Genomic DNA, 24,859 nt, shown 5'->3' with positions numbered 1-24,859 from the left:
TTACTGTAAACATTCACTGTATCAGTGGAAATAGTCTGTTGGTTCTGACCTGAACGTTAACGAATCATTATTATAATAAAAATTATTATTAATGGAGGATGCCGAAGTTAAATACTTAACACACTGGCTTCCACAAAAGAGAAAATCCAAAATGTCCTAAGGAATTGCTGAAAAGATTAGACAGTACCGTGATGTCAACTCGAAAAGAAACCAAGGCAGAAGTTTGCAAGGTGATAGAAATCTGTCAATGTCCAGCAAAGGTGGTTTGGGGTTTGGGGTTAGGGCTAGTATATCATATATTGTGTTAATTCCGTAGAATTTTTCCTTCAATCACTGGTTGTCACTGAACCTCAAGGGTTAAGCACAAGGCCTGGGTGCCAAGTCTTCTTCGCGGACACTTGGCTAACCATCGCCAACGGGAACTGCGGTGCATCTAGTTCTGTTCCGCCTAATATTTTTTCCCCCGAAAATTTAATAGTACTATTACTCCGTTATATAAAATACTTTTTACTTCAATATGGAAATTCCTGAAAACGTATCCTTACAGAAACTTTTCTAATAACGAAAGGTACCGAAAAAAATATATGATGCATGTAGCATTGAGATCTGTTTTGAAAGTCATGCGAACTGGGTAAAAGTAGTAAAGTAAGTGTCATTCTTGGCTGAGTAGCCAAGAAAAAGACTTAAGATATGGTGTCAGTGATGCGAATTGGTAGTCTTTTGATCCCATTCAACATACACTTAATTTGTTGTACGCGAAGCACTACTAAAGGTTGCCAAACAGCTCATTGAAGTAGCCCACTGCTATCCTGGGTTTATTTTCAGTCTGTGATCCTAAAATGTAAACTAATGGTCTTTCGTGTGTAGCTTGACGAGCAGTTGCTTATATATATTTGTGTGTGTATGACTTCATACATTAAAGGTAACTTCATTTTTTTTTCATTGTTTATTTATCATGTCTTGTATAAATTTCTGTAGAGTAGTAACGCTCATCTGAAACACCGGTTTATCAGTGCAAGGGCTTTTGATGACCTGCAGTGTCCTAGACAGGCAACGTTTCCCTGCAAAAAGGTTTGAGAGAAGGTAGCGCATAATTCTCCCCCCACCCCCAACCCTTTACCCCTCCCACCTGCCGCCGACTTTCCCCTCAGACACCCGGTCCCAGTGCGATGACAGTCCTTGAAAGGTAGAAGACATCCCCTCTCGCCGGTTGGCTTCCCCCTTATGTCGCCTCCCCTCGGGACTTCAACGAACGTCCGTTGTGTTGAATCTCTCTCTCTCTCTCTCTCTCTCTCTCTCTCTCTCTCTCTCTCTCTCTCTCTCTCCTTCCTATGTTTTATAGCCATTTCTGGTATATTTTGATATTACTGTTGTTTCAGGTAGGCGTCAGCTTTATGATTTTCTCTGATGTGTGCAGGGAAGGCCGAGTATAATTTTATGATTACCATCTTTCCTTAGCAAGACATTTTTCAGAGAGAGAGAGAGAGAGAGAGAGAGAGAGAGAGAGAGAGAGAGAGAGAGATTGATTCATATTTGCATTATTCTTTCTGTTCAAAAGAAGTAATGATATCTGAAATTGCTCGGGGCACTGGCTGAACGATATTGAACTGATTGTATGGCCATAGAACAACTAAGGGTTCATCATAACATCGCCTTCGAAGTTGAATATATCGGATAATTATCTAGTAGTCTTGTTGGATATATTTACTGAATTATTCTTGTTTGATATATTTACTGAATTAAAATTCCATGTGATATTACACTAGTTTATATCCATCCCCTGAAATCATGTCTTGTGAAGAGTATGATGGCATGATTAATTAGTATTAAGAAGTATTGTGATGTTTTTGTTTTATTTTATTCAGGTTTATTGTATTTTGTGGTTTCACACGAATGCTCGTATCAGTCCCGAAAGAATTCCCTCACTATCTCCTCCTGATATATAAGGGAACGCCATTTCAAAGTTCGGCTTAAACAAGAGTTGAAATGACCTCTCAATATTTGTTTTAAAAGTAGGAAGTAATCGTGAAAGAAATGCAGTCTGTATGGTACATAGCTGGACATAGAACTTCCCTTTTCGTATCCCTTGTCTTATTTATTTTGTAACAATGCGAACATTTATCGCATTACATGAGCAGTGGTGTACAGAGTTGAATCCGCAATCATTTTTTCCAAAAAGAATGATTGAAAGCTATACAGCGACCTCTCGGGAGCCTTATTTAACTCTCGAAAGACTCATGATGAGAATGATGAGAAGTGAGCAGGCTATATCGAAACCTCTGTATAGATTTTAGTGTGTTTTAACAGGAAAAATGGCAGCGGACGAAGCTCTCCATCGCTTAATCACCATCTTACCATCACCGTCTTACCCTTTGCAGAAGTGAGCGTGGGAGGGTCGTCGTGGGAGGTGGGATCTGATAGCCGAGGGTCGCTATCGCCAGCTTCTTCGGCCACGCCTACGTCAGCATCCGAGACGGACGTTGAGGCCGCTGCCACCGTGGGCGTCACCCAGACTACCCCTTACCAGTGTTCCTTTTGTGATCGCGCCTTCCCCAGGCTCTCCTATCTCAAGCGGCATGAGCAGGTGGGTGCTTGCTGGTTGAACTTTGTTCCTCTCGAATCGAAGAATACAGCTGTATCCTTCGGTCGAAATGATGCCGTTTTGGCCCGTTCAGTTTCAGTTGTAATTTTTTTTTATTGCTGGGAATTTTATTGTAGTTAGTGATGGGGCCCTCCAAATGGGTATGATGATTTCTACACTTAGTTTTTGTAGCGACAGTCCTGATAACTTTTTTTCGCTTCTTGTGCCATACGTTCAATTTTTTTTCTTTTGAATCTTCAGAAAATTGTTTTTATTATATCCACCCCCTCCTCCCCCCCTCCTCTCTCTCTCTCTCTCTCTCTCTCTCTCTCTCTCTCTCTCTGAGAGACTTCGAAATATAGTTTAAACGAAATACTTTCAAAGGAATCTAGACCAAATGAATTGAGGTCCATGGTCGCTTTAAAAAAAAATTATATTCATATTTTTTCTATTATTATTATTATTATTATTATTATTATTATTATTATATTTTTCTATTATTATTATTATTATTATTATTATTATTAACATCAGCCCTATTCCTATGGAACAATCCACAAGGGCCATTGACTTAAAATTAGAGCTTCAAAAGCGTATGATTTTGATTTGAGAGAAGGAACAGAAGGTAATACGAAATACGGAAAGAAGAGCAGCACTCTTCGTCTATAACAGCAAATGCACAAGCACTTCGGTCAAGCACCAGAATCCTATTTCACTCTTATTGTTTCTCAAACATTTCTTCTTAGCGTAAAGCACAATGTGTACCTTAGCGGTAATAAAGTCAGTGTTGAATTTGCATAGAAAGTCGAGACTTTTTCTTTGTTTTTTTTTTTTATTTTTTTTTTCACTTTTGTCAGGTATTGATCTCGTTCTAATATCGGGAGGCTGTAATTTATTTAATGTTTTGCTTGCAAAAGTCACTCAAGTTTCTAGTACATCATCTCAAAGTTCATTGCCGGTTTTACAGCGAATCTAATCATATCGTCAGTAAACCCCCGTATAGGGGGCTAGTGCCGACAATGAACCTCACACGGTGCACTGTAGACATTATACTCAGGGTTCTTTGTAGCGTCCCTTCGACCCCTAACTACAGCCCCTTTCATTCCTTTTACTGTATCTCCGTTCATTCTGTTTCTTCCATCTTGCTATCCAGCCTTTTCCTAACAATCGATTCATTCAGTCAAGTCTAGACCTTTCTGCTCTCATTATCCCTTTCACTTCACCGCTGAATGACTTCATAGGTCCCAGCGCCTGGCCTTTAGCCGAAATTGCTTATTCCATTCATCAATAAATGTAGTTTTATTGATAGTAGCATTATTTAATGAATAGTAAGTGGATAATATATAACCCTCAATTCACTCGAGTACCTCCTGAGCTGCTTGTTTGGTTGTCAGAGTACCATTGCTTTAAACTGCTTTTTTTTTGAGATGCGCCTGTTTTGAGGGGCAGTCAGTCGCGCTTTTGTTTGTTTGTATGGTGTTTTTCAGCTTTATGCCATTATTCATACAATGGCCATTTGTTTCTACGGAGACGTGGCAGGAAGTTCGTGGCTTTTAGGATTTTTTTTTTCCCTGCCGTCTGTAGGAACGTATGCCCATCAAGGGCAAAGAAAACGAGAAGTAGAAATTATAGTCAAATTTATTGAAATTATCTTGCCCCCATCATAACTGCCTTTTGTGTAGTAGTAGTATTAGTGTTAAAAATTATATCAACCAGTTTTGACAAAAAATCTCTAATCTGCTAAATTCAGTCGGGACTGCTACTGAAAGATTTATCGAAATTTTTTATTGTAAAAAAAATAAAAAATTAAGTCCACCAGAGCAGGTTTTTATATGATGAATTGGTTCGTATCAGAGATAATTCCTTTTCAATTACTTCGTTTCATCACATGAAACGCCGACTTTCTGGTAGGGAGTAAGATAGTGTGAATTTAATACTTGAGATAGTTTTATTTTTTTCCGTCGTTTGGAGCCACACGTCATCTTTCCATTCATTTAGGGAAAGGAAATATAAGAAAATAAGTGACTTATTGTAGTTAATTCAGTGGTTTCGTTCTGGTCATTTTTAGTATAAAAATGTGTAGAGACAGTCTTTGAAAACTGCTAAATATCAATGGCTGCAAGTCACACGTTATTCGTAATTTTCAATTTATATCAGGGGTGCAATGTGCCCCCAGCCTGGGGTCTATGGTTGCACCTCTACGTATATTCCACTTATAGCCTTATATCCGAGGGCGTTATCAGAATTATCTAACAGTGTTGCTCATTAGACAATGCTGCAGAATATAATTTAGAAGGGATATTGTCATTTATCCATTCATAATTAGACCTATTGGACTTGGACACTTATTGTCATTTATCGCCTCACAATTAGACCTATTGGACGCTTAATGTCATTTATCGCCTCACAATTACATCTATTAGACGCTTATTGTCATTTATTGCCTCACAATTAGACCTACTGGACTCTTCTCACTTGAAGATCTCAGAAATTAAGGTTGATACAATAGAAATAACTGTGGTTGTACTACGCTCGCCAACTAACGAACATGTTTCCGTCGACAGACTCATGCGGACCAGCTCCCATTCCGGTGCGAGTTCTGTGGCCGTCTCTTCAAGCACAAGCGCTCGAGGGACCGCCATGTCAAGCTCCACACCGGAGACAAGAAGTACAAATGTTGCCACTGCGATGCTGCCTTTTCGAGAAGGTAATTAGGGTACTCCTTCGTTTGTTTTTATGCATATCAACAGAAAATGTACGGTATTCTTCTGTTTCTGCAACATGCGTTGCTCAACAGCTTATAAAGGCTAATAATTTCAAATTTTCTTTATTTGGCTACCTACATATACCTCTATCGAGAAACTTTAATTTTTTTCCTCCAACTACCTCTGTCGAAAGCAGCTTCCTCAGCATAACCTGGTATTCTCCAAATCATCCTCCAATTTATCACGCCATCTAATCCGTTGCCTCCATCTTAGACCTACTAACCAAGACCACCAAGTCTTGCTTCTAAACTTGACAAGTTCTACCCTCTTCTTTCCTCTGTCATCCTTACCGCATGCCCATACCAAGTCATCTCGACATCGCATATAAAAAAAATCTTTACCATCCCCAAACTTTTTTTCCTTTTATCCTGCTTCTTGCGCAGCTAACTCCCCAACACATCGTATCCTCATTGCTGTTGGTTCCATCTTCTGTTTCGCCTTCCTTCTTAATGCCCATGTTGCTTAACCGCACGATTGATCTGATTATGGTACAATAGAGGTCTGTTCAAGTTTTGTATTCCTTTGTCACACTACCCCTGCCACCTTTGTATTCCTTTGTCACACTACCCCTGCCACCTTTGTATTCCTTTGTCACACTACCCCTGCCACCTTTATCCATTTCCTCCAAATATTTTTTTCTACTTCGGCCTCAACTTCACACCCTCCTGGCTTAAAGTAGAAAATTTGATTTTTTTCACATCTAGGGCACTTCTATCTGGTAAAAATAGCCTTCCTTGCTTTGGCTGGACACCATAACTTGATTTATCCCACATTTACCTTCATATCGCCCCATTCCAGAGATTCCCGTTCACCCCATTATCTTTAAAATTCTTATTCAGTCTCGGCCAAAATCACGATAATCTGCTATATTAATTCGTGTAAATTTTCATTCCTAATTCCATCACTCGGTACATCTATAACCAGTACAAACATTAATGAACTAAGTGCTGATCCATTATATAAACCAACTTTATTCACACATTTCTGCTTTGCCTCTAACCCTTATTACTGCTGTCCTAGTTCATTTATACATAATTGCAGCCACCTAACCAATTTCGAAGACTTTCCTCTTAGAGCAAAACATCACCTGCCTTGGTATTCTATCAGATCCCCCCTCTCGGTCCATAAAGGCAAAGAATAGCTTCCAATCGCTTTCCAGCCTTATTTCTAACAACTGTATGACCTCTTCCTGCAATGGAACTGTACTGCTGGTCGCCAACCACCTACCTTGGTATTCTATCAAATCCCCCCTTTAAGTCCATAAATGCGCAGAAGAGCCAATCGCTTTTCAGATTTTTTCTAACAACTGTACTCCCTCTGCCTGTAATGGAATTGTACCACTGGTCACCAATCTTCAGAACTGCTCATAATGTCTCTTCAGGTATCCTTTCCAAAACCTTTCAAGAAATGTCGTTAGTTTGATGCCTCCATAATTTCCCAACACCGTATCATTTCCCTTCTTTATGACACGACACCAAAGTATCTCCCTTCTTTATGACATTTATTTAGCATCAGTGTCTTCCTGTCATTTGGCATTACTAATTCCCAGATTGTCCTTAACCATTCCGGTATCAATTCTTCCTCCTTCTACATACCAGGTACCTTCAAAATTTATATTTGCACCTCCTGATGGCTCTACTGCTTTGCTTAGATGTTCTTCCGTAAGTAGGTCATGTCATATCTCCCAAAAAGAAACTTATCATATTTTACTGGATTCTTTTTCATGACTGAGCTGTCAATGAATGTGACAGCAAAAATCAATTAGATTAATTTTCCTCTGGATGGGTTTTTACACAAGATGCTGCTACTGTTACTTTGTTGTTTTCTAGAAATCGGGGATTGTAAAGAATCATGGAGCTTTGTCAAATGTTTATTTATTCAAACAGATGGTACACACTTCTCGGGTCCCTTGTTTAGACTATTGATATTGCATATAAGACTGATAACACTTTATCAAACACTAAAAACAATTTAAGAAATTCTTTTGATAGCAATCTCTCTTAACAGTATCCTTTTCGGAAGAGACCACAAGGCTCCTTAAATTTTTAATTTATGTACTGTAAAGCCTCAGCAAACAAAATCATATTGGAGGCAACATTGTAGATGTTTTTTTTATAGAGCTAAACCTTTTCCTTTGTTGAGCCTAAACTTTCCTAATTCATCTCTTCAATTTTTCAGCGACCACCTTAAGATTCATATGAAAACCCATGACACACAGAAGCCATACCAGTGTTCTGTATGCAACAGAGGTTATAACACGGCAGCTGCACTGACCGCTCACATGCAGAACCACAAAGCTAAACTGACAGCCCATGCCCTGAATCAGCTGCTGAAAGATGCCCAGGCTCCGTCAGATGCCCACGCTCTCTCACAGATCCTTAGGGACTCAACTGGTGATGCACATTCACACGCTCTCAACCATCTCCTGAAAGATTCACAGAAGGTAAAGAAAATAAGGTGTAACGAGTTGTTGTATACATGACATGTTTTGGTGTCGTGCATCTTTAACTTGGTTGATAAAATATGCACTATTGGTGATGACATTCTAGATGATGGTAAATGGAAGTGACAATTGAAGTAAGGCATAGCAAATGGAAGTGACAATTGAAATAAGGCATAGGTGATTCATGGTACATTAAACAATGGTAGATTTTTATGCACATTTAAACAGGAACAGCTGCTAAGCCCAAAGAGTGGGGATCAGGGTAGCGGATCTTCACCTGGTGCATTAACAGCTTCCCCAGGTGGTGAACAGTCCCCTACTTTATCACCTGTTGCAACTGTCCGCTGCCCTGTCTGTCATGCTCATTGTCGTAACCAAGCTCACCTTCAAGTAAGCTTTACTCGTTTGTATACTGTAAATTACAAAATACATTTGTTCCTCTTAATTTTCCATTTTAACAGCCTTTTGCAATGATTATGATAAGGTACCATGATTATGGGAAGTATGCAGTCTAGTTTCCTAAAAATTACACTAGAACAGTAATTGAATGGGTGATTATGAAGGTGAGTGGGGAATATCTCTCATTTACTTTACCTTAAAAATTTGTTCCTACAGATAAAAAAAAAACCATTACCTTCTGTATAGGAGACTTAATCCTTAGGTGAGAGGTGGTCTCTGACAACTGACTGGGGTTGCATGCAAACAGGGGATGTAATGACTTCTGTAACCTTTCTTGATCTGGCAAATGGGATGAAAGAGCAGTAGGGACTCAGGTGTGAACAATCCTCTTATCCAGGAAGAGTACTCGTCATACTAAGTAGACATTTGGGAATTCCATCCATAGCTGTAGGCAACTAACTCTGGCAACCAAGAGTGTCAGCAGATCTGAGTACTACTCTGCTTGAGGTCAATGAAGAGCCACTACAGCTATCCTGAGAGCAGGGGAGATTATACTTGATCACCCTCTGCAATCTGGCTGAAAAGTGAGTGGACGCAGATGTCCAGATTACTTGAGGAACGTTGTCGACAAGTTTTCTATCATTGCCCAGGGGTCTGGCACTAGAGAAAAGAACACACGTTCCCTGTATAGTATTGTGGCAAATAGGTCAAGCATTGGGTGACAGCCGAGGGTCAAAGCCTTTCTTCTATGTAGAGATCATTCCATAGCTACTACTTAACCCTAATGACTGGTCTGGTTCACCGCGACTTTCCTTCTGCTGGAAATGTACCTGGCTGATAGCTCGACAGGATGGGGAGTTCCCACTCATGGATCTGCAATGCCAAAGAACAGAAGGTTAGACACAGCATCCCTCCATTTGTTGACATTGCTCATCAACACTACTCACTGACATATAAACTGATCCTGAAATATTTGAAGTGCTGGCCGCGCTGCCTAAATCTACAAAAGTTTAATTAAACTCCTGCTCTGATCCTCACTGATAAGAGTTTCACCTTGTCCAAATCACAAGAAGTCAATGCAGTTATAGAGGAAAGAATAGCAATCCAAATACATACCAATTATTCAGCAACAGGGAAGACAAGCACTGCAAGACATCTTCTCTTCACAGCACCTCAAGTGATAGTGATGAAATGTGAATAATGGCTATCCTCTTGCTTGCCCCCAAAACCTCAACCGCCACTCAAGCTTGCACTAACAATGGCTCTTAAGGTGACCGTGAATTTTTTCTACAGGAATAACAGAAAATTTTTTAAAGATCATGAGTTTTTCTTTTTGAAAAATCTATTGGAAAAAAATAATTTAAAATGTTCCTACTAAAGGTATTTAAGTAAAACACATTTTCAATGTACAAATGTACATCACTCATGCACGAATAAACTTTTAAACAAGAATTTATTCAAGATCCAAGATTATTCTGAAAAGTTTTTCACTAATAAACAAACTTTTAAACAAGATTTTATTCAAGATCCAAGATTATTCTGAAAGAATAAAGTTTTCCACTAGTAGAGTAATTTTAGATCTTTTAAACATCTAAAATGTTGTTCTTGCATGAGTAATATATACACCGGAAACGTGTTAAGGAAAAAAAAAAGGGTTGTAGCAAGGTATTATTTATACTTCCTGAGGGTTGTAGCAAGGTATTACTATTTATACTTCCTGTTTATAAATTTTGATTGGTAATGGTTAAAGAATATACAGGACAGAATTTAAATGTCTGTAATTCAAGGTGTTTGTTATACTGAATCAAAACATTTAAGTACTACACTAATGAATAGAAATTCATATGTACAATAAGGGATTTAAATGTTGTTATTCAGGGTGTTTGTTTTACTGCATCAAAAAATATTAAGTACAACACTTTTAAAATAGAGATATACAGTAGTACTTTTAAAATAGAAATTCTTCTATGTACAATATGAAATTTATGTGCAGTTTGTTCATTAATTTTCTTTATCAATTAAGGGAAGCAGAGATAGAAAGAATGAAGCTTTTAAGGTTGTTAAAGTTCACTGTCATGTTTTATCCCTATAGAGTATTACAATCAGTGTCTTAACCTTTTCAGCGTCATGTGTCTCGTTATCATGCTGATGACCTGCAGTCGTCCTCCCTAGAAAGACCTGCTTCTCGTGGAGGTGGGTCAGGGGCATCATCTATTGGAGGAGCATCATCAGTAGCTTCTACTCCATCACCTCGACCACCCTCGTCTCTTCCCTCCCCAAGGCCTCTTTCAAATCCTCTACTCTCTCTTGTTGGTGGAAAACTGGCTTGCTTATATTGCTCTAGGGATGGGTTTCCATCTTTGGAGGCTCTGCAACTCCATTTACATTCTGCTCATGGTAAATATCCTGATGTTCTTTTACATTCTCCAGTTTTCATTCCTATTTACCGTAACTGCTCTCTTTTTCTGAGAAGTCATAATTTTTCCTTTGTTTTGATACCTTGTTCTCTTTGAGTTCCTGAAAAACAATAAAATTGCACTGTACAGTCATGTCATTAAATTCTCCTGTCAAATAGATGACTACGTTATAAATAAATATTTGTTGAGAGTTTTATAATGAAAATTTTTCTATTGAGTTAAACATGAAGTATGAAGTTCGTAAATTCTGTATCTTTCATAATATGTATACCTGTTGAACATTATTAACAAGTTACATCAATATTTCCAATATTTCCCAAAATTTGTACTACAAAGTAGAGAAGCTGCTTTTTCTAGTGGTAGTCTAATGCAAATATATTGCAACTTTTATACCTGTGTAGCCCATGGTAAATTAAACAACAATGTTTTTAATCCTTTTCAATTGCAACCCCATAAGGTAAATTTGTTCATCTCTTATGTTGATCAATAAACTTAAAACTTGTTCATTTGGCTTTATTATCAGGATCTGTGATAAATGGTGAAGTCAGAGACATTGCAAGTATGCTTGGCCTTCCACCATCTCTTGGAGCATCCTTAGGTGCTGGTGGTCTAGCATCAACACTGGCCTCACCCCTTGGTCCAGGATCATCTCGAGGAGTCAGTTGTGAACTTTGTGGCGCCAGAGTAGGTGGTGTTACAGCCCTACAACGACACGTCATAACTGCTCACACCTTTACCGATTTGTTAGCTAGAGCTGCAGAGGGTGTATTTTGTGCTCAGTGTCTTTTGCCCTTTAGTAATCCAGGTGCTCTGGCTGAACACATCAAGCTTGTTCATGCTGGACCTGTTCTGTCAGCTGTCTTAAATAAGCGACCGCCATCTCCACCCAGTGATACACCTACTGACCTAAGCAAAAAGTCTCGGCATGACAGTTTAACATCAGAACTCCCTGCTTCAACACTTCTTTGTAGTCAATGTAATGCTCCTTTTACAAACTTTGAAGCTTTCAGAAGACATCTGAAAACCCATCTTGAGGGAGGAGATCAGATCACTTCATCCTTGTCTGGATCGACACAGATGATGTGCCCAGAGTGCAGACTACCACTGACTTCAGATGCTCCTCTTGAAGCTCATCTTGCAACCCATTTAGGTGTTGTGACAACAGAGTATGGATGTCAAGCTTGTTTAAAACTATTCCCAAAACCAGATGAGCTTCAAAAACATTTGATGGACATACATGCACATCACTTGTATCGTTGTGCTCTTTGTAAAGAGATGTTTGATTCTAAGGTTTCTATTCAAGTTCACTTTGCTGTAAAACACAGCAATGAATGTAAAGTTCATAAATGTACTCGATGCTCACTTATTTTCCGTTCACAGTCTGAATTTGAAGTACATATCCGTGCAAGTCACATGCGAAGAGAGCAGTCTGGTGGAGACTCGCTACTGGGTGGTGGATCAATGGGTGGATCTGGGGGTTCTTATCGCTGCCTGCTGTGCACCCTCAGCTTGGGTTCTGAGGCAGAATTGGCAGCTCACGTTGCCACGCATCAGCGCCAGTTCCAGTGTTCTCTTTGTGATGATGCCTTCCATGTTGAGTTCCTTTTAGACAAACATATGCAGACTCAGCATAACTCAGAGCTTAATGGTAATGTTCCCCAACCAGAAAACTTGGCTAAGCCTCGACGTAGTCCACAGAAAAAAGATCTTAAATGTGATATTTGTGATGCAGAATTTTCCAGTGATTCAGGATTGCTCACTCATAGAAAACAAGCTCATAACATTAAAGGTAGTGGAAGTGGTGTTGGTGCAAAAGTATCTGCAGCATCATTAAGCTTATTCTGTGCCTACTGCAGTGAAGCCTGCAAGTCCAGAGGTGACTTAGAAGCACACATGAAAACTCATCAAGGCAGTGCAGGTCGCCATAAATGCAACATATGTGATGAGTTGTGTCCTTCTGCTGCCCTTTTAGCACAGCACAAATTAACACATGTCAAAGTTATTTCAGGTAGTGCCTGTGCTGTATGCAGAGAGCCTTTGACATCAGAACAGCAGTTTACTAGCCATCAAAATGACCATCATCCTTCTCCCTTGCCTCAGCCATGTGTGGTATGCCGACAAACCCTAGTTACTGACATGGAAGTAAATGTCCATGCTCGCTTCCATGCAGCCCAGGCTGCACAAGCTGCTGCTGCTGCATCTATAGCTTCAAGCACCTATGGTAATTCAGAATTGCTTCCCCCTTCAAATTCTTATGTAACAACAACAGCCGCTGGGACAAGTATAACCACAAGTAGCAGTAACAGCAGTCGTGCAAGCAATAGTCCACGTCACTCTCCCTTACTCAAATGTCCAGAATGTCATGTAAAGCTGGAGTCTGTTGAAGAAGCAGAAGCACATGCTGTGGCTCACCACCACCACCAAGGATTTGGACGCACATTTGGACAGTCCTCTCGTACTTATCAGTGCATCAAATGTCAAGAAAGCTTTGCAACAGAAGCAGAGATAGAAGCACATGTTGCCTCTCATTTGCTGCATGAAGGATCTGTCCATGAATGTCATCTTTGTCAAGCTACTTTTGATACTCCACTTCGTCTTCAGTGTCATTTGATAGAACATACATTTGAAGGATGTGGAAGCTTCACTTGCTACATGTGTTCATCTGTATTTACGACAGCAACAAGACTCCAGCAACACATGGTTGAACATGGCCTCAGTGCTCGTCCATATGACTGTCATCACTGCCATCAGCGTTTCTTTTTCCGTGCAGAATTGGAAAATCATGCTCTTTCTCACCCAGAGGCAGCTGATGGTGCTTGTCGAGAGTGTTTAGCAAGTTTTCCAGACCTTCCTAGGCGCAGTTTACGCAGGCCGTCCCTATCTAGTTTGAATACTTCTCAGCACTTTACAACCAGAGCAACCCCACCACATGGTTTGTCAGAAGGAAAACCACGAGCCTCATCGCCTTGCTCAGCTTGTGCTGGTGATGACAGTGAGCAAGCCCCAACAAATGGGCATGCTAATTCTGCATCTGAATCTGTAGACGAGTAAAAAAAAAAAAGAATTTCTTCATTAGACCAGTTTTTTTATTGTTCTTTGATAACTTTGTGGTTTAAGTGTTCAAGGTCTATTTACCAAAGTATATGAATGAATGGACTATCTTAAAATCATTGTGTACAAATGGATGGTCACTCTTGCATTATTGTTGGAGGACTGAGATACCAAATATGTTGTATTGTTAACTGAGGGGACCAAAGACTGATGATGCTAACTCCTAGAATGAACAAGGATTTATATGTATTTTGATGCCTATGTATATGTATGTGTTAGTAGGAGCGAGCATCATCTACATTAAACCCTTCTGTATATTCTCCAACATGTAATAACATGCATCATTACTGAGAAGTGGTTTGAAAATGTGTTGAGACTTTTGACTTTTAAATGTTAGGCAGCCCAACAGCTGATGTGTCTATTCACAGTGGTAGTTTTGTCATTTCAAGAGCTATACTGTATAGTGTATGCATACCTTGTAATCTTGACAGTTCATAATCAGTGAAGTATTTTTACAGGGCATGTGATATATAAGATAGCAGTCTGTATTTGGTTATGATTTTTATAAGATGTAGCTGTATATCAAGGCACTGAAGGGTGAAAGTAAGCTCCAGGTTTTTTTTAAACTCACGAGAGTATCATGATATGGCAATGAACACCATTTATCAGCCACTGTAACTTTTCTTCTTCCTGTCAGCACACCTGTTTGAGTTGCCTGATGTGAACTGTGTCTGAGATTGGGAGTAACCACTTCTGAAGAGAATTTTTATTAATTTATGTAGATTTACCCAATATTCTAAATGAAGAGATGCTGAATGTAGTGCTTTATTTTGTTGTAGCTTTAAACAATAAACACTTTTACAAGAACTAAGTACAAATAGTTCTGTCGTGAAGCTACAATACTGTTTATGCATTCCTTGAAATGCATTATTGGTTTTAGTGCACTTAGGTGTTCATGAAAGTTAGGTATTGATACAGATGAAAAAAACATGTCCCAACTGTTGCCTCTTTGTTGAATGTCATGCATTTATTCCACAGGGTACCTACCTATCTTACCATTTCAGTGTAAATAGTCACCTATTTATGTTTCATAGATATTTCCAATCCTGTAGTGTCCATAGTTTTTGTTGAATGGAGGTGGAAGTTAGCTGTTTGAAAATATTTATTGTTCCGTAAAGCTTTCTTTAAATTTTATATGCCGTATTGTAACTCATGTCTTACAGTGAATGTACTTTGTGTATACCTTCATTACCATTATGATTTTAGTAGTGCATATTCTCATGTGATTGACAGTTATTAATTTATTTGATTTAAACCAAAGTTTTATATTACAGATGCAAGAGTTTTGGCCCTGGGGGTAAATCTAGTGTCAGGTATTAACAGGGATGATTTTTGTTGTTGTTTCAACGAAGACATTTTTTTATGAAACTTATGCATTTGTTAAAATTGAGTCGTGGAGTCCTATTGTAAAACAAGTGAAATAAAATTTCACTATAACCTAGGAATTTCAATGTTTCCCCACATTCACTTTCTAACCCTCTCTTACAAACCCATATGGCTAAGGTGAAGATTAGTTTTCTAAAGTTTACAAATTTATACTTGGAAGTGACAATTAGGTAGGTGATGGTGGTGAAAATAAAGGTAAAGATTTTGTCATGTAAAAATAAGATCAAGTTATATCAGTGGTTAATGAAAGTGTAATACATACAGGACTGCATCCACAAAGAGATCTGGAACTCCTTAGCTCTCTATCCAAGGTCAATAAACCTTTTGTCCATTTTCATATCTTTAATGAACATCATACCCTAGCCTACTTTTGAAATGCTTACAGTGCTTACAATAGCCTACATCTTAGCCTACCTTAAACCAGCTTTGAACACTTACATTACATTAGCCTAGGTCCATTTCCTCTGTCTGTCCAACACTTGAATTCTTCATGATAAATTTGGATTTAAGTGGTGCCAAAGATCTTGCATTAAGTGATGCTAGAGATCTTGCAATCATTATTTTGTTTCTTATCCTTCACAATGGTTGAGATCGTCGATAGTGAAAGCTTCAGTTCCCTTGCAACAGATGTCACTATTTCTGCCTTCACACTTGGCGATCCAATGATAACAATTTAACTCAGGGAGCATCTGCAATCAAAAGGTCCATTATTAAAACATTTTTTATGCATGAATATTTAGATTATCATCTCATGCATACTAAGTGAGGCTGCTTAAAGGGGGAATTTTTATGTTAAGCTTGAAACAGAAACAAAACAAGTGTCTAATAAGAGTACTAATTGAATTTTGGTTTACTGTAATATCTGTATTTGATGGAAAATATCAATGGTAGAAAATAACCCTTTGTCCTGCTTTCATATTTCTATCTACTATGGTCTACATCCTGAACTACCTTAATCAAGGTTTGAATACTTACATTAGCCTACATTCATTTCCTCAATGGGCCCATCTCATTTCTTCATCACAGGATTCAAATAATGTCAAAGATTTCAAAATCCTTAATTTGCTTGTTTTCCTTCACAACAGTCGTGGTGGTTGATTATGTATATAGTTTGAGTTCCCTTGCGACAGACATAGGCATTCTGATTTCATGGTCGACAATTGTAACAAACATCTCTGGGAGCATCTGCAATAAAATGGTCCATTATTTAAAAACTTTTCTTACATGTAAATTGATGATCTCACACAAAAATCATCTACTGCATACTAAGGCTGCTTAAAGAGAGAATTTTTATGTAAGCTTTAAACACGATACAGTTTGTCTACTATGAATCACAGAAATAGACAAAATAACTTTGCATTGGGCTTCATGATCAGTATTTCATGGAGTCATGACTGCTAATGTCTTCTTGTGACACACAGTCCACTGGAAAAGTTTAACACAAACCAAATGTACTTTACTCGTTTAGTTAACAAAAGCGTTAATTTAGTTTACCCAAAAGTACAAGTGCCAAAACCAAATTTTTTTATGGTACCAAGTTGCGATGCTGGCAACTCAAAGGAAAAAAAAGACATGATTATATGCAAATGAAAACTGAATAGCCTAATCTGTACAACCAACTTCTAAGTACATAAGCTCCTCTCAGTACTGCATTTATAAAAAAAAAAAATCAAGGTCTTAGGTGCTTGCTTCTGAGAAGAAATCTAATGCAATGTAGTAAAAATTATAAAATTTTCTTACAGGTGATGGGACAAGTTTTTGTTTTCAATTTTTGCCAGCTCATATTATTAATAATGAACATCACTTGAGTTTAATATCTTGGAAACTTGAAGGGACTCTGCAGCACTCAGCATGCATGGAATTCTGAAAAATCATGCATATGGATTCAAGATCATTTCATATACCAGATTTGAATTTAAGAAAAAGCCAAAAAGGCTATAAAATCTCTTATTATTAGTGTTTATATCACAGAAAAAACTGGGCGAGTGCATTTGGCAAGTAGGTATATACTATGTAATATGTGGCAAAATAATTCAAGCATATTATTAATTAAGAGTTTATGCTCGATATTATCACGATAATAATTTCAGTAGACCCAGGGAAATTGTGTTTTTGGTATTTAAGAAAGAGCTGTGCCAGAAAAGCTGGTCAGGTTGGATGAAAGGATAAATACTTGGCCCCACTTCTGTTTGTACTGGTTATAAAGTATTAAGCAAAGTCATTAGAAATTAAAATCTATAAGAATTGTTATATAAAGATATCTGATCAAGGGATTATCACACCGACTGAAGAGGAACTGTAAAGAAGGGTAAGCTAAGCAAGTGGCAGGACTCTGAATGGTGTGGTATTGGGTGGGGGAGGGAGAGGATAGGCTGCTCATACAAGACAGATGAGGCCTTGATTCAACACTTTTAGTGTACAGAATTTGAAATACTTAGCGTCTACTTTATCCCCAAAGGGAGGGCGTGAAAGTCACTGAAGGTGGGATAAAAGTAGCTTAGACGAATGGGAGGAGGTGTAATATATGTGAAAAAATAATTCCAAATAGTAAAGTGAAAATAAAGATCTACATATTGTAATCAGATCAGTGATTATGTATGATTCAGAAACAAGGGCATTAAAACAGAGGATGATAAGCTGGAGGGCACAGAAATGAGGATGCTGAGGTTGATTAATGTGATCTTGCTGTCTGAGGCTGAAAAATGTAGAAATTAGAAGTAATGTGGAGGTAAAGATTACCAATATACTAAGGGGTTCAAAGGAGGCAAAGGATTACATGGTAGAATAAAGAACAGGAGAATTTGGAGAAAAGGGTTTAGTGGAGGATGCTTTCAATAGAAATAGTTAGAGAAGATGCATCTGGGCGACAGACTCCTTAGCTCAGGGATGGTGGGGATGGAGAAGAGTTCAAGTAGAACAGAGAGCTGAAACAACATGCAATCAATCCCCTTAGCACTGGTACAAGGGATTTATGCTAAATAACTGTACACAGATGCATTATATCAGCATCTTCCTGTTAACCCTACATGAGCAGGACTCAAGTACATATATTTTAACATCTGGCTCCCCGTTGTTAAAATATGGTAGTTGACGTTTTCCTATGTTATTTTATTTACTTTACAAGAGTTTAAGGTAATATTTTGCTGGTCGACTGTAACTAATCTGTTATTTACCTTTGAACTCTGTACGTCGATACATCGCACCCCTTGAACCGTCATGTAGTCTTCAAAGGTAAATTACGGTTTAATTACAGTCGGCTGAATAAATATTACTTTAAATTCTTGTTCAGTAAGTAAAATAACATCGGAAAACTTCAACTGCCATAGTCTACTTTACCGCAGAATGCTGGCTTAGACTTACCTCTGCACATCCCAATCCTATGTTCTTTGCTTTTCACCATGAACTGTATGCAGGAAATGACACAGCTCCTCAAATAGGCCCACATTCATTTACCATAAATCTCACACTATTCCTGTTAATGGCACTTCCATCCACCTCCTCTCACATACCTCTGCAATACAGTACCAAAACTTACATTTTATCCAAACCTTCCAATTGTTCAATGCTTAGTTATCAACTTCTGCACTGAAATCACTGCCAGTAAAGTAAATCTAGATAATAACTCTGCATTGGGTATTTCTTTGATAATTACAGTTTCCTATAGCATTTGGGTTGCTTATTAAGAATTTACCGTTTTTGGGGGGGATCGATTGTAATTAACCCCCAGGGGCTAGTACTAAACACGGCGAAATAAATTGGACATCCCAATCCCTAGTGGCTGTTAGCGTTCGCGGGAACGTTCCTTGCAGTCCGGGCAATTATTCCCTAGAATTACCTCACTGCCCTCAAGACTAGTAATTGTACCATGAAGAAAAGGAGCCCTTTCCGAGCTGGTCTCTATAGATTCAGCCTCCATCCTTGTGTCCCATGGTCAAGGGGCACCAAGTCCTGCGCAATGACACTCAATCCTCACTGATGGTAGCAATCCAAAGCTGGTTAACCACACTCATACCCACTACAACTTCAATACCTTTTATGATAATGTTGGCTACAATTGCAAAAATTCTAACTCATGACCTAGGTATGTATGTATCATCAGTTCTACATAGCTACCAAGCACCTCAGTGCCCCTCTCCAATAAAACATCACTAAATTACTCTTGATAGGTATATCCAATAAAAAAAAAATTAGGGTAGATCTATATTACTATTCCGCGGTGTTTCTATGCAGTTTTACCTCCTGAACAAGAATTTAAAGTAATATTTATTCGGACGACTGTAATTAACCCTCAGGCGCTTGTACTAAACACAGCGAAATACATTTGACGCCCCAGTTCCTGGTGGCTTTCATGTTCGCAGGGACGAACGATGTGGAATGCTTATATAGAAATACCAAAATTAGGTCTCGATGATAATGTACCTATATTCACCAAATTTTATATATATATATATATATATATATATAATATATATATATATATATATATATATATATATATATATATATAGTTTACATTGATTCTGGAAAAAAATTTGGTAATTCTAGGGAGTAACTCCGCACAGACTGCAAGGAACGTTCATGCGAATACGACAGCCACTAGGGATTGGTCGTCGAATGTATTTCGCCGTGTTTACTAGTACTGGCCCCTGGAGGTTAATTACAGTCGACCCCCAAAAATAACAGTAAATTCTTAATAAGCTACCCAAATACTATATGAAACAGTAATTTCCAAAGAAATACCCGACACGGAGTTATTACCTAGATCTACCAAAATTTTTTTAATTTATGCTCTTTCTATAGGTACCTCTCTAAGACAATTATTAGGAATAAGGAATTTCCTAAACCAGCAAGTTGTGGAAACTGTTTAAATTCTTTGCACTTAAGCATCACTGCCCTTTAATGTCTACGCCATCAAGTTCACCCGATCAGTAACTCTCGTCGGCAAGTTCGTGGTCTCGTTAGTGCCTCAAAAGTCTCTCTTGCAGCAACTACAGCCAGAGCCTGGATTTTTTTTAAAGCCTAGACCTATCAGCACCCTAGGCCTGACCATCATTTCACCCATGGGTACTAGCTAAGTAGCTATTCGACCTTCGGACGGCACCTGTTGCAGCATTATCAATATCCGATTGTGGAAACCTTTCACAAACAATTTAATCAGGAACTAATGTAAATTGAGGGGGCCACATGGTCTGGCCTAGTCTACCCCATAACTGTAGGCTGGTAGGCATGTGAGGAGTGGACAAAGAGGCAGGTAGAAGTGTACTGATTTTTGTTATGTTGTTGTTGAAGATTAAGCTGGCTTAATGCCAGCACAGGCTCTTGCTCAAGAGCAGTCCGTAGGAATTTTTATTACAGGTAAGGAAATTCAAATACATAGCGTGCAGGCGGAAATGTGGTATCCAACCAGCGAGAGAGTAAAAATGGGTTGGCGATAGCCGATTTGTGTTTCTTGCGAGGCATATAACTTAGAATATAAAAGCATACAAAACATGATCTTATAAGATATATACATTGGCGGAAAGCCCGCTGAACGCTCTCAAGGAGGGAAGTAAGAACAAAGCGATTGTAGAATTATGTACAGAGGAATTTGCGGATAAAGCGTTGTCCTTACAAATACTCCCCCCCTAAGACAATAATTAGGGCGTAATTGTTGGATGATTTAGTGCTTCTGATCGATACTCACGGAAGCATGCAGAGGCAGCCTCGGGTGCGCGAGACCAGCTACTTCGGTAAATCCTCGGCCTCGGAGTCCTCAGGGTTTTATGGGGAGGGAATGCCTCCCCTGGGGTGATCCTCGGGGGGTTCGACCGTCTTCCGAGGGCGGCCACGGCTATGACTGGGCGGTTTGGTGACCAACAGTGTTGCTCCTTGCCGAGGAGGAGGAGGAGGAGGCGTGAGGCGCCCCACGGGATCTGCGTCAGCATACTCTTCGTCCATCAGGAAAGCAGGTTTCAGTCAGTCGATCGTGACCCATTCCTCGCGACCATTTATGGAGATGAAGTATGCCTTGTCTGTGCGTCGGAGGACACGGAAAGGGCCTCAGTAGGGTCTCGTCAGTGGCGGGCGGCGGGCGTCGTCCCTGATGAAGACGTGTTTGCAGGAAGATAGGGCCTTCGGGAGGAAGTGTTTGGTTCTGTCGGAGAAGGTCTTGATGCAGGGCATGAATTTTCCAGCGGATTCCCGAAGTCTGGGGATGGAGACGTCTGCGTCGTCGGCATTGGTTGGGAAGAACTCGCCTGGTACTGCCAATGGTTCCCCGTATACCTTCTCAGCAGGTGATGCTTCGCTGTTTGCCCGAGGGGCGGTCCGGAGGCCGAGGAGGACCCACAGTAGTTGACTCTTCCAGTCCTCGGCGGTGCAGCGCGCCATTAGGGATGCCTTGAGCGATCGGTGGACCCTTTCCACCATGCCGTTAGTCGCCGGGTTGTAGTCGGTGGTGGCGTGTAGTGACGTCCCCATCAGGCAGGCCAGGGCGGTCCACAACTCCGACAGGAAAACAGGTCCGTGGTCTGTCGTGATATCATCAGGCACTCCAAACCGGCTGATCCAGCTGGCGAGAAGGGCTTTGGCGCATGCTTTGGTGGTTGCATCCGACATCGGACGTCGCCTTTGGTCACCTGGTGGAGCAGTCGATTATTGTCAGGAGGTATCTGGCGCCTTCGGACAGGGGCAGGGAACCCACGACGTCTACGTGAATGTGGCCGAATCCTTATTTTGGCTGCGGGAACTCCCCCACGCCTGATTCTGTGTGCTGGTTTACTTTGCTTGATTGGCATGGAACACAATTCCTGGCCCACTCTCGAGAGTCCTTCCGAATTTCGTGCCAGACGAACTTCTCCGTAAGGAGGCGCATCATCGTCTTCCGGCCCGAGGGGTGCGAGAGTCTGTGTATAACGTTAGCCACGGGGTTTTTCTTGCCGGAACGTAATGGATGGTGCAGCCAAACTTAGCAATGGCTCTCAGGTGCGTCTGTTGTCTCGCTGACCAGGCGTCGCCCGCCTTGGTGAAGGCGGGGGGTGGTCTGTCCTGATAGTGAAGGGGGCGCCCTCAAGGAGATAGCGGAAGTGGCGCACTGCTTGGTACAGGAGCTTGTGGTCGAATGTACTGTATCTCATCTCGGCGGGCGACAGTTTTTTACTGTAGAAGGCGAGCGGCTGGGGACCGCCCTGGACCATCTGCTCGAGGACAGCCCCGCAAGCGACGTTGCTGGCATCAGTGGTGAGGCGTAAGGGCGCAGTGGGGTCCTGGTGGGACAAGGTGGTGGCCCTGGCGAGGGCCATCTTCGTGCTGTGGAAGGCCTACATCTGCTCTGCCTCCCAAGTCAGGTTCTTTGGTTTGCCCTTCGGGACCTGTGTTAGAGGGGACATGGTGCGGGCGACATCGGGGATAAACCGGCGGTAATAATTTACCATTCCGATGAATTCTTGCAGGGCCTTGACTGTAGTTGGGGTCGGGAACTCCTGCAGTGCATCCACCTTCGAGGCCATGGGGCGCACGCCTGCTGCAGAGATCTCGTGTCCGAGGAAGTCCACCCTCTCGGCGCCGAAGGTGCACTTGTCGAATCGGACGACCAACCTGTTTTCCTGCAGGCATTTCAGAACCGCTCGGACATGGTGTAGGTGCTGCTCTGGGGACCTGAAAAAGATCAAAATATCGTCGACGTAGCAGACGCAGAAGGGCAGGTCCCCCAGGATGCTGTCCATTAGGCGCTGGAAGGTGGCCCCTGCGTTTCTCAGGCCAAAGGTGGAGTAATGGAAGATGTAGGAGCCATCTTTGAGATGTTACTGGAACCTGAAAGTAAGATTTTAAAACGTCCATTTTTGTGAAGATTTTTGCTCATGGAGGGCCCCAGTCAAGTCCTGCATGTTAGGCAAGGGGTAGTGATCGGGGATTGTAGTGAGGTTAAGTCTCTGGTAGTCCCTGCAGGGCCTCCAGGTGCCGTCAGGTTTCCGTACCATGTGGAGGGGCGAGGCCCAAGGGCTTTATACTTTCCAGCAGATACCCATTCGTTCCATTTCCGAGAACGCCCTTTTTGCATCCTGAAGGCGGCCTGGAGGTAGTCGTCGGAACTTTGCGTGCGTCGGGGGCCCTGCGGTGGTGATGTGGTGGAATATTCCGTGCTTGGGCGGCGTCCCAGCTACCAGACGAAGTTCCGGTTTGAAGACTTCGGGGAACTCCCGCAAGAGGTTACCGTACTTGTGGGGGGCGATGGTGCAAATTGTGGGGGCGCCTGGGCCCGCTGCGAGTGGTAGGGAACGGCATGTCCCCGTGTCAAGGAGGCATTTGCGGCCCACGTCAACCAGGAGGCCGTTATGTGCCAGGAAGTCAGCCCCCGGTAGTGGAACCCTGACGTCTGCAATGGTGAAGGACCAGACGTAGTTGCGCCCCAAGATGGATATTTCGAGGGACTTCGTGCTGTAGGAGTTGATGGGGGTCCCGTTTCCGGCAACGAGGGCGGTTGGGCTGTCAGGCCCGCGGCTGCGGTCTTCTTCTGATGGCGGGAATATTGAATGCATTGCCCCGGTGTCCACCAGCATCCTCCGGCCGGATATCGCGTCACTGACATAAAATCCTATGGTGTGTGGTTCCGACGAGGCTGCTGCCACAGGTGACTTTAGTTTTGTCTGCCGTCGCCATTTTTTTGACTGCTGGAAGGTGCAGGGGCTTTCGCATCTCCTGGAGTGCCTTCCAAACTTCCGGTGGTAGTAGCACCAGGAGTTTTTGCCCCGCTGCGGATGGGAGGTCTTCCTCTGGATCACGGCGCCGATCTCCTGCGTTGGGTTGTCTTCTTCTTCTTCCTTCTCTGCGGCTATGCACACGGAAGATCGGGAAGCAGCAAGCCTCGCAGCCTTGTTAGACAGCGTTAGCTTTTTAGCTTTCTCCACGAGTTCGTCGTCGGGGAGGGTATATGCGTCGGTTAGCTGTCCTTGAAAATCTGGCTCGAGTTGCTGAAAGAATATTTCGCGGCCCACGCAGATTTCCATCTTCTTCCTGCTGGGACCTACGTCGGGCAGGCGGAGGAGGCCCATCACCGTGTCCCAGGCATCCTCTGGGTTGGCACCTCGCATCGGGTTTGTGACTAGGTCGAGGGCGTGGGCGGCTTTCTCCACGATGGGAGTGTTGTAGGCTCTCACAAGCTTTACTTTAGTTCGTCGAGTGCGACTGGTTTGGTCTGTGCCCAACCGGTCAGCCAGGGGGTTATTCGGTTGTATACGTCTGTCGGCAGGACTGATATGATGAGGTTTGCCTGCAGCACCTTGTCAGAGAGTCCCGTGACCCGCAATTGCCCTTCAGCTCGGATGAACCATGTGCTTGGGTTCTCTGTTGTGAAAGGGGGCAGCTTGACAGCCTGAGCGGCAGCTGAGCACGAAGCTGGCGTTCAGGCAGAGGAGGCCTGGGTTTCTCGCGTGGAACTGTCAGCCTCCATTGTCCACTCTCACAGAACAGTCGACAGGAGTCGTAAATGGCAGGCCAAACCGTTTGAGGAATACCTGAACACACCTGGGGAAGGTATGCCGTATTTAGTCCGTTAGAGGCGTTGGTTTTTTCCGCGGTAGGAGCTTTCAGAGATCTAAACTGAGGCACCGTGTGAGTCCGCTAAAGATCTCTGAAGGTGAGCGGCGGTAGATAGTCCCTTAATGGCTTAGCCAAAACCGCTTGGGTTACCATCCAAACTGGGAGGTCACCAGTTGTGAGGAGTGGACAAAGGGGCAGGTAGAGGTGTACTGATTTTTATTATTGTTGTTTTTGATTAAGC

At 41.6% G+C, this 24,859-nt stretch overlaps 2 protein-coding genes and 1 long non-coding RNA gene across 4 annotated transcripts in view; 1 reads left to right on the top strand and 2 right to left on the bottom strand.

Moving 5' to 3' along the window:
- The window catches only part of LOC135224704 (zinc finger protein 423-like), a 39,326-nt gene extending 24,173 nt beyond the window's left edge, over nt 1-15,153 (top strand). The window contains exons 2-7 of one of the 2 annotated variants that reach the window (XM_064263975.1): nt 2,379-2,584; nt 5,146-5,288; nt 7,525-7,789; nt 8,018-8,179; nt 10,312-10,585; nt 11,129-15,153. In XM_064263975.1, the coding sequence (XP_064120045.1) occupies nt 2,379-2,584; nt 5,146-5,288; nt 7,525-7,789; nt 8,018-8,179; nt 10,312-10,585; nt 11,129-13,656 (3,578 nt within the window). In that variant the 3' untranslated portion in view covers nt 13,657-15,153. The remainder of the gene's footprint in view (nt 1-2,378; nt 2,585-5,145; nt 5,289-7,524; nt 7,790-8,017; nt 8,180-10,311; nt 10,586-11,128) is intronic. The other variant, XM_064263976.1, reaches the window with a different exon arrangement.
- Nucleotides 9,311-18,609, bottom strand: LOC135224706 (uncharacterized). The gene is made up of 5 exons (XR_010316809.1): nt 18,463-18,609; nt 16,078-16,287; nt 15,541-15,791; nt 10,304-10,705; nt 9,311-9,475 (listed from the first exon to the last, which is right to left on the bottom strand). It is a non-coding gene; the product is annotated as an uncharacterized LOC135224706 (long non-coding RNA).
- A 2,532-nt stretch (nt 18,610-21,141) lies between these two features.
- Nucleotides 21,142-21,699, bottom strand: LOC135224893 (uncharacterized). The gene has a single exon (XM_064264218.1). The coding sequence runs from the start codon at nt 21,697-21,699 to the stop codon at nt 21,142-21,144; it is 558 nt and encodes a 185-aa protein (XP_064120288.1).
- Nucleotides 21,700-24,859: the final 3,160 nt, after the last annotated feature.

The sequence above is a fragment of the Macrobrachium nipponense genome, chromosome 12, assembly GCF_015104395.2.
Source record: "Macrobrachium nipponense isolate FS-2020 chromosome 12, ASM1510439v2, whole genome shotgun sequence".
NCBI lineage: Eukaryota > Metazoa > Arthropoda > Malacostraca > Decapoda > Palaemonidae > Macrobrachium > Macrobrachium nipponense.
This window is presented reverse-complemented; position numbering and strand designations above follow the sequence as displayed.

What these genes read in the sequence shown, in the direction of transcription:
- LOC135224893 (XM_064264218.1), bottom strand. Translation starts at nt 21,699, where the DNA reads ATGTCGGATGCAACCACCAAAGCATGCGCCAAAGCCCTTCTCGCCAGC.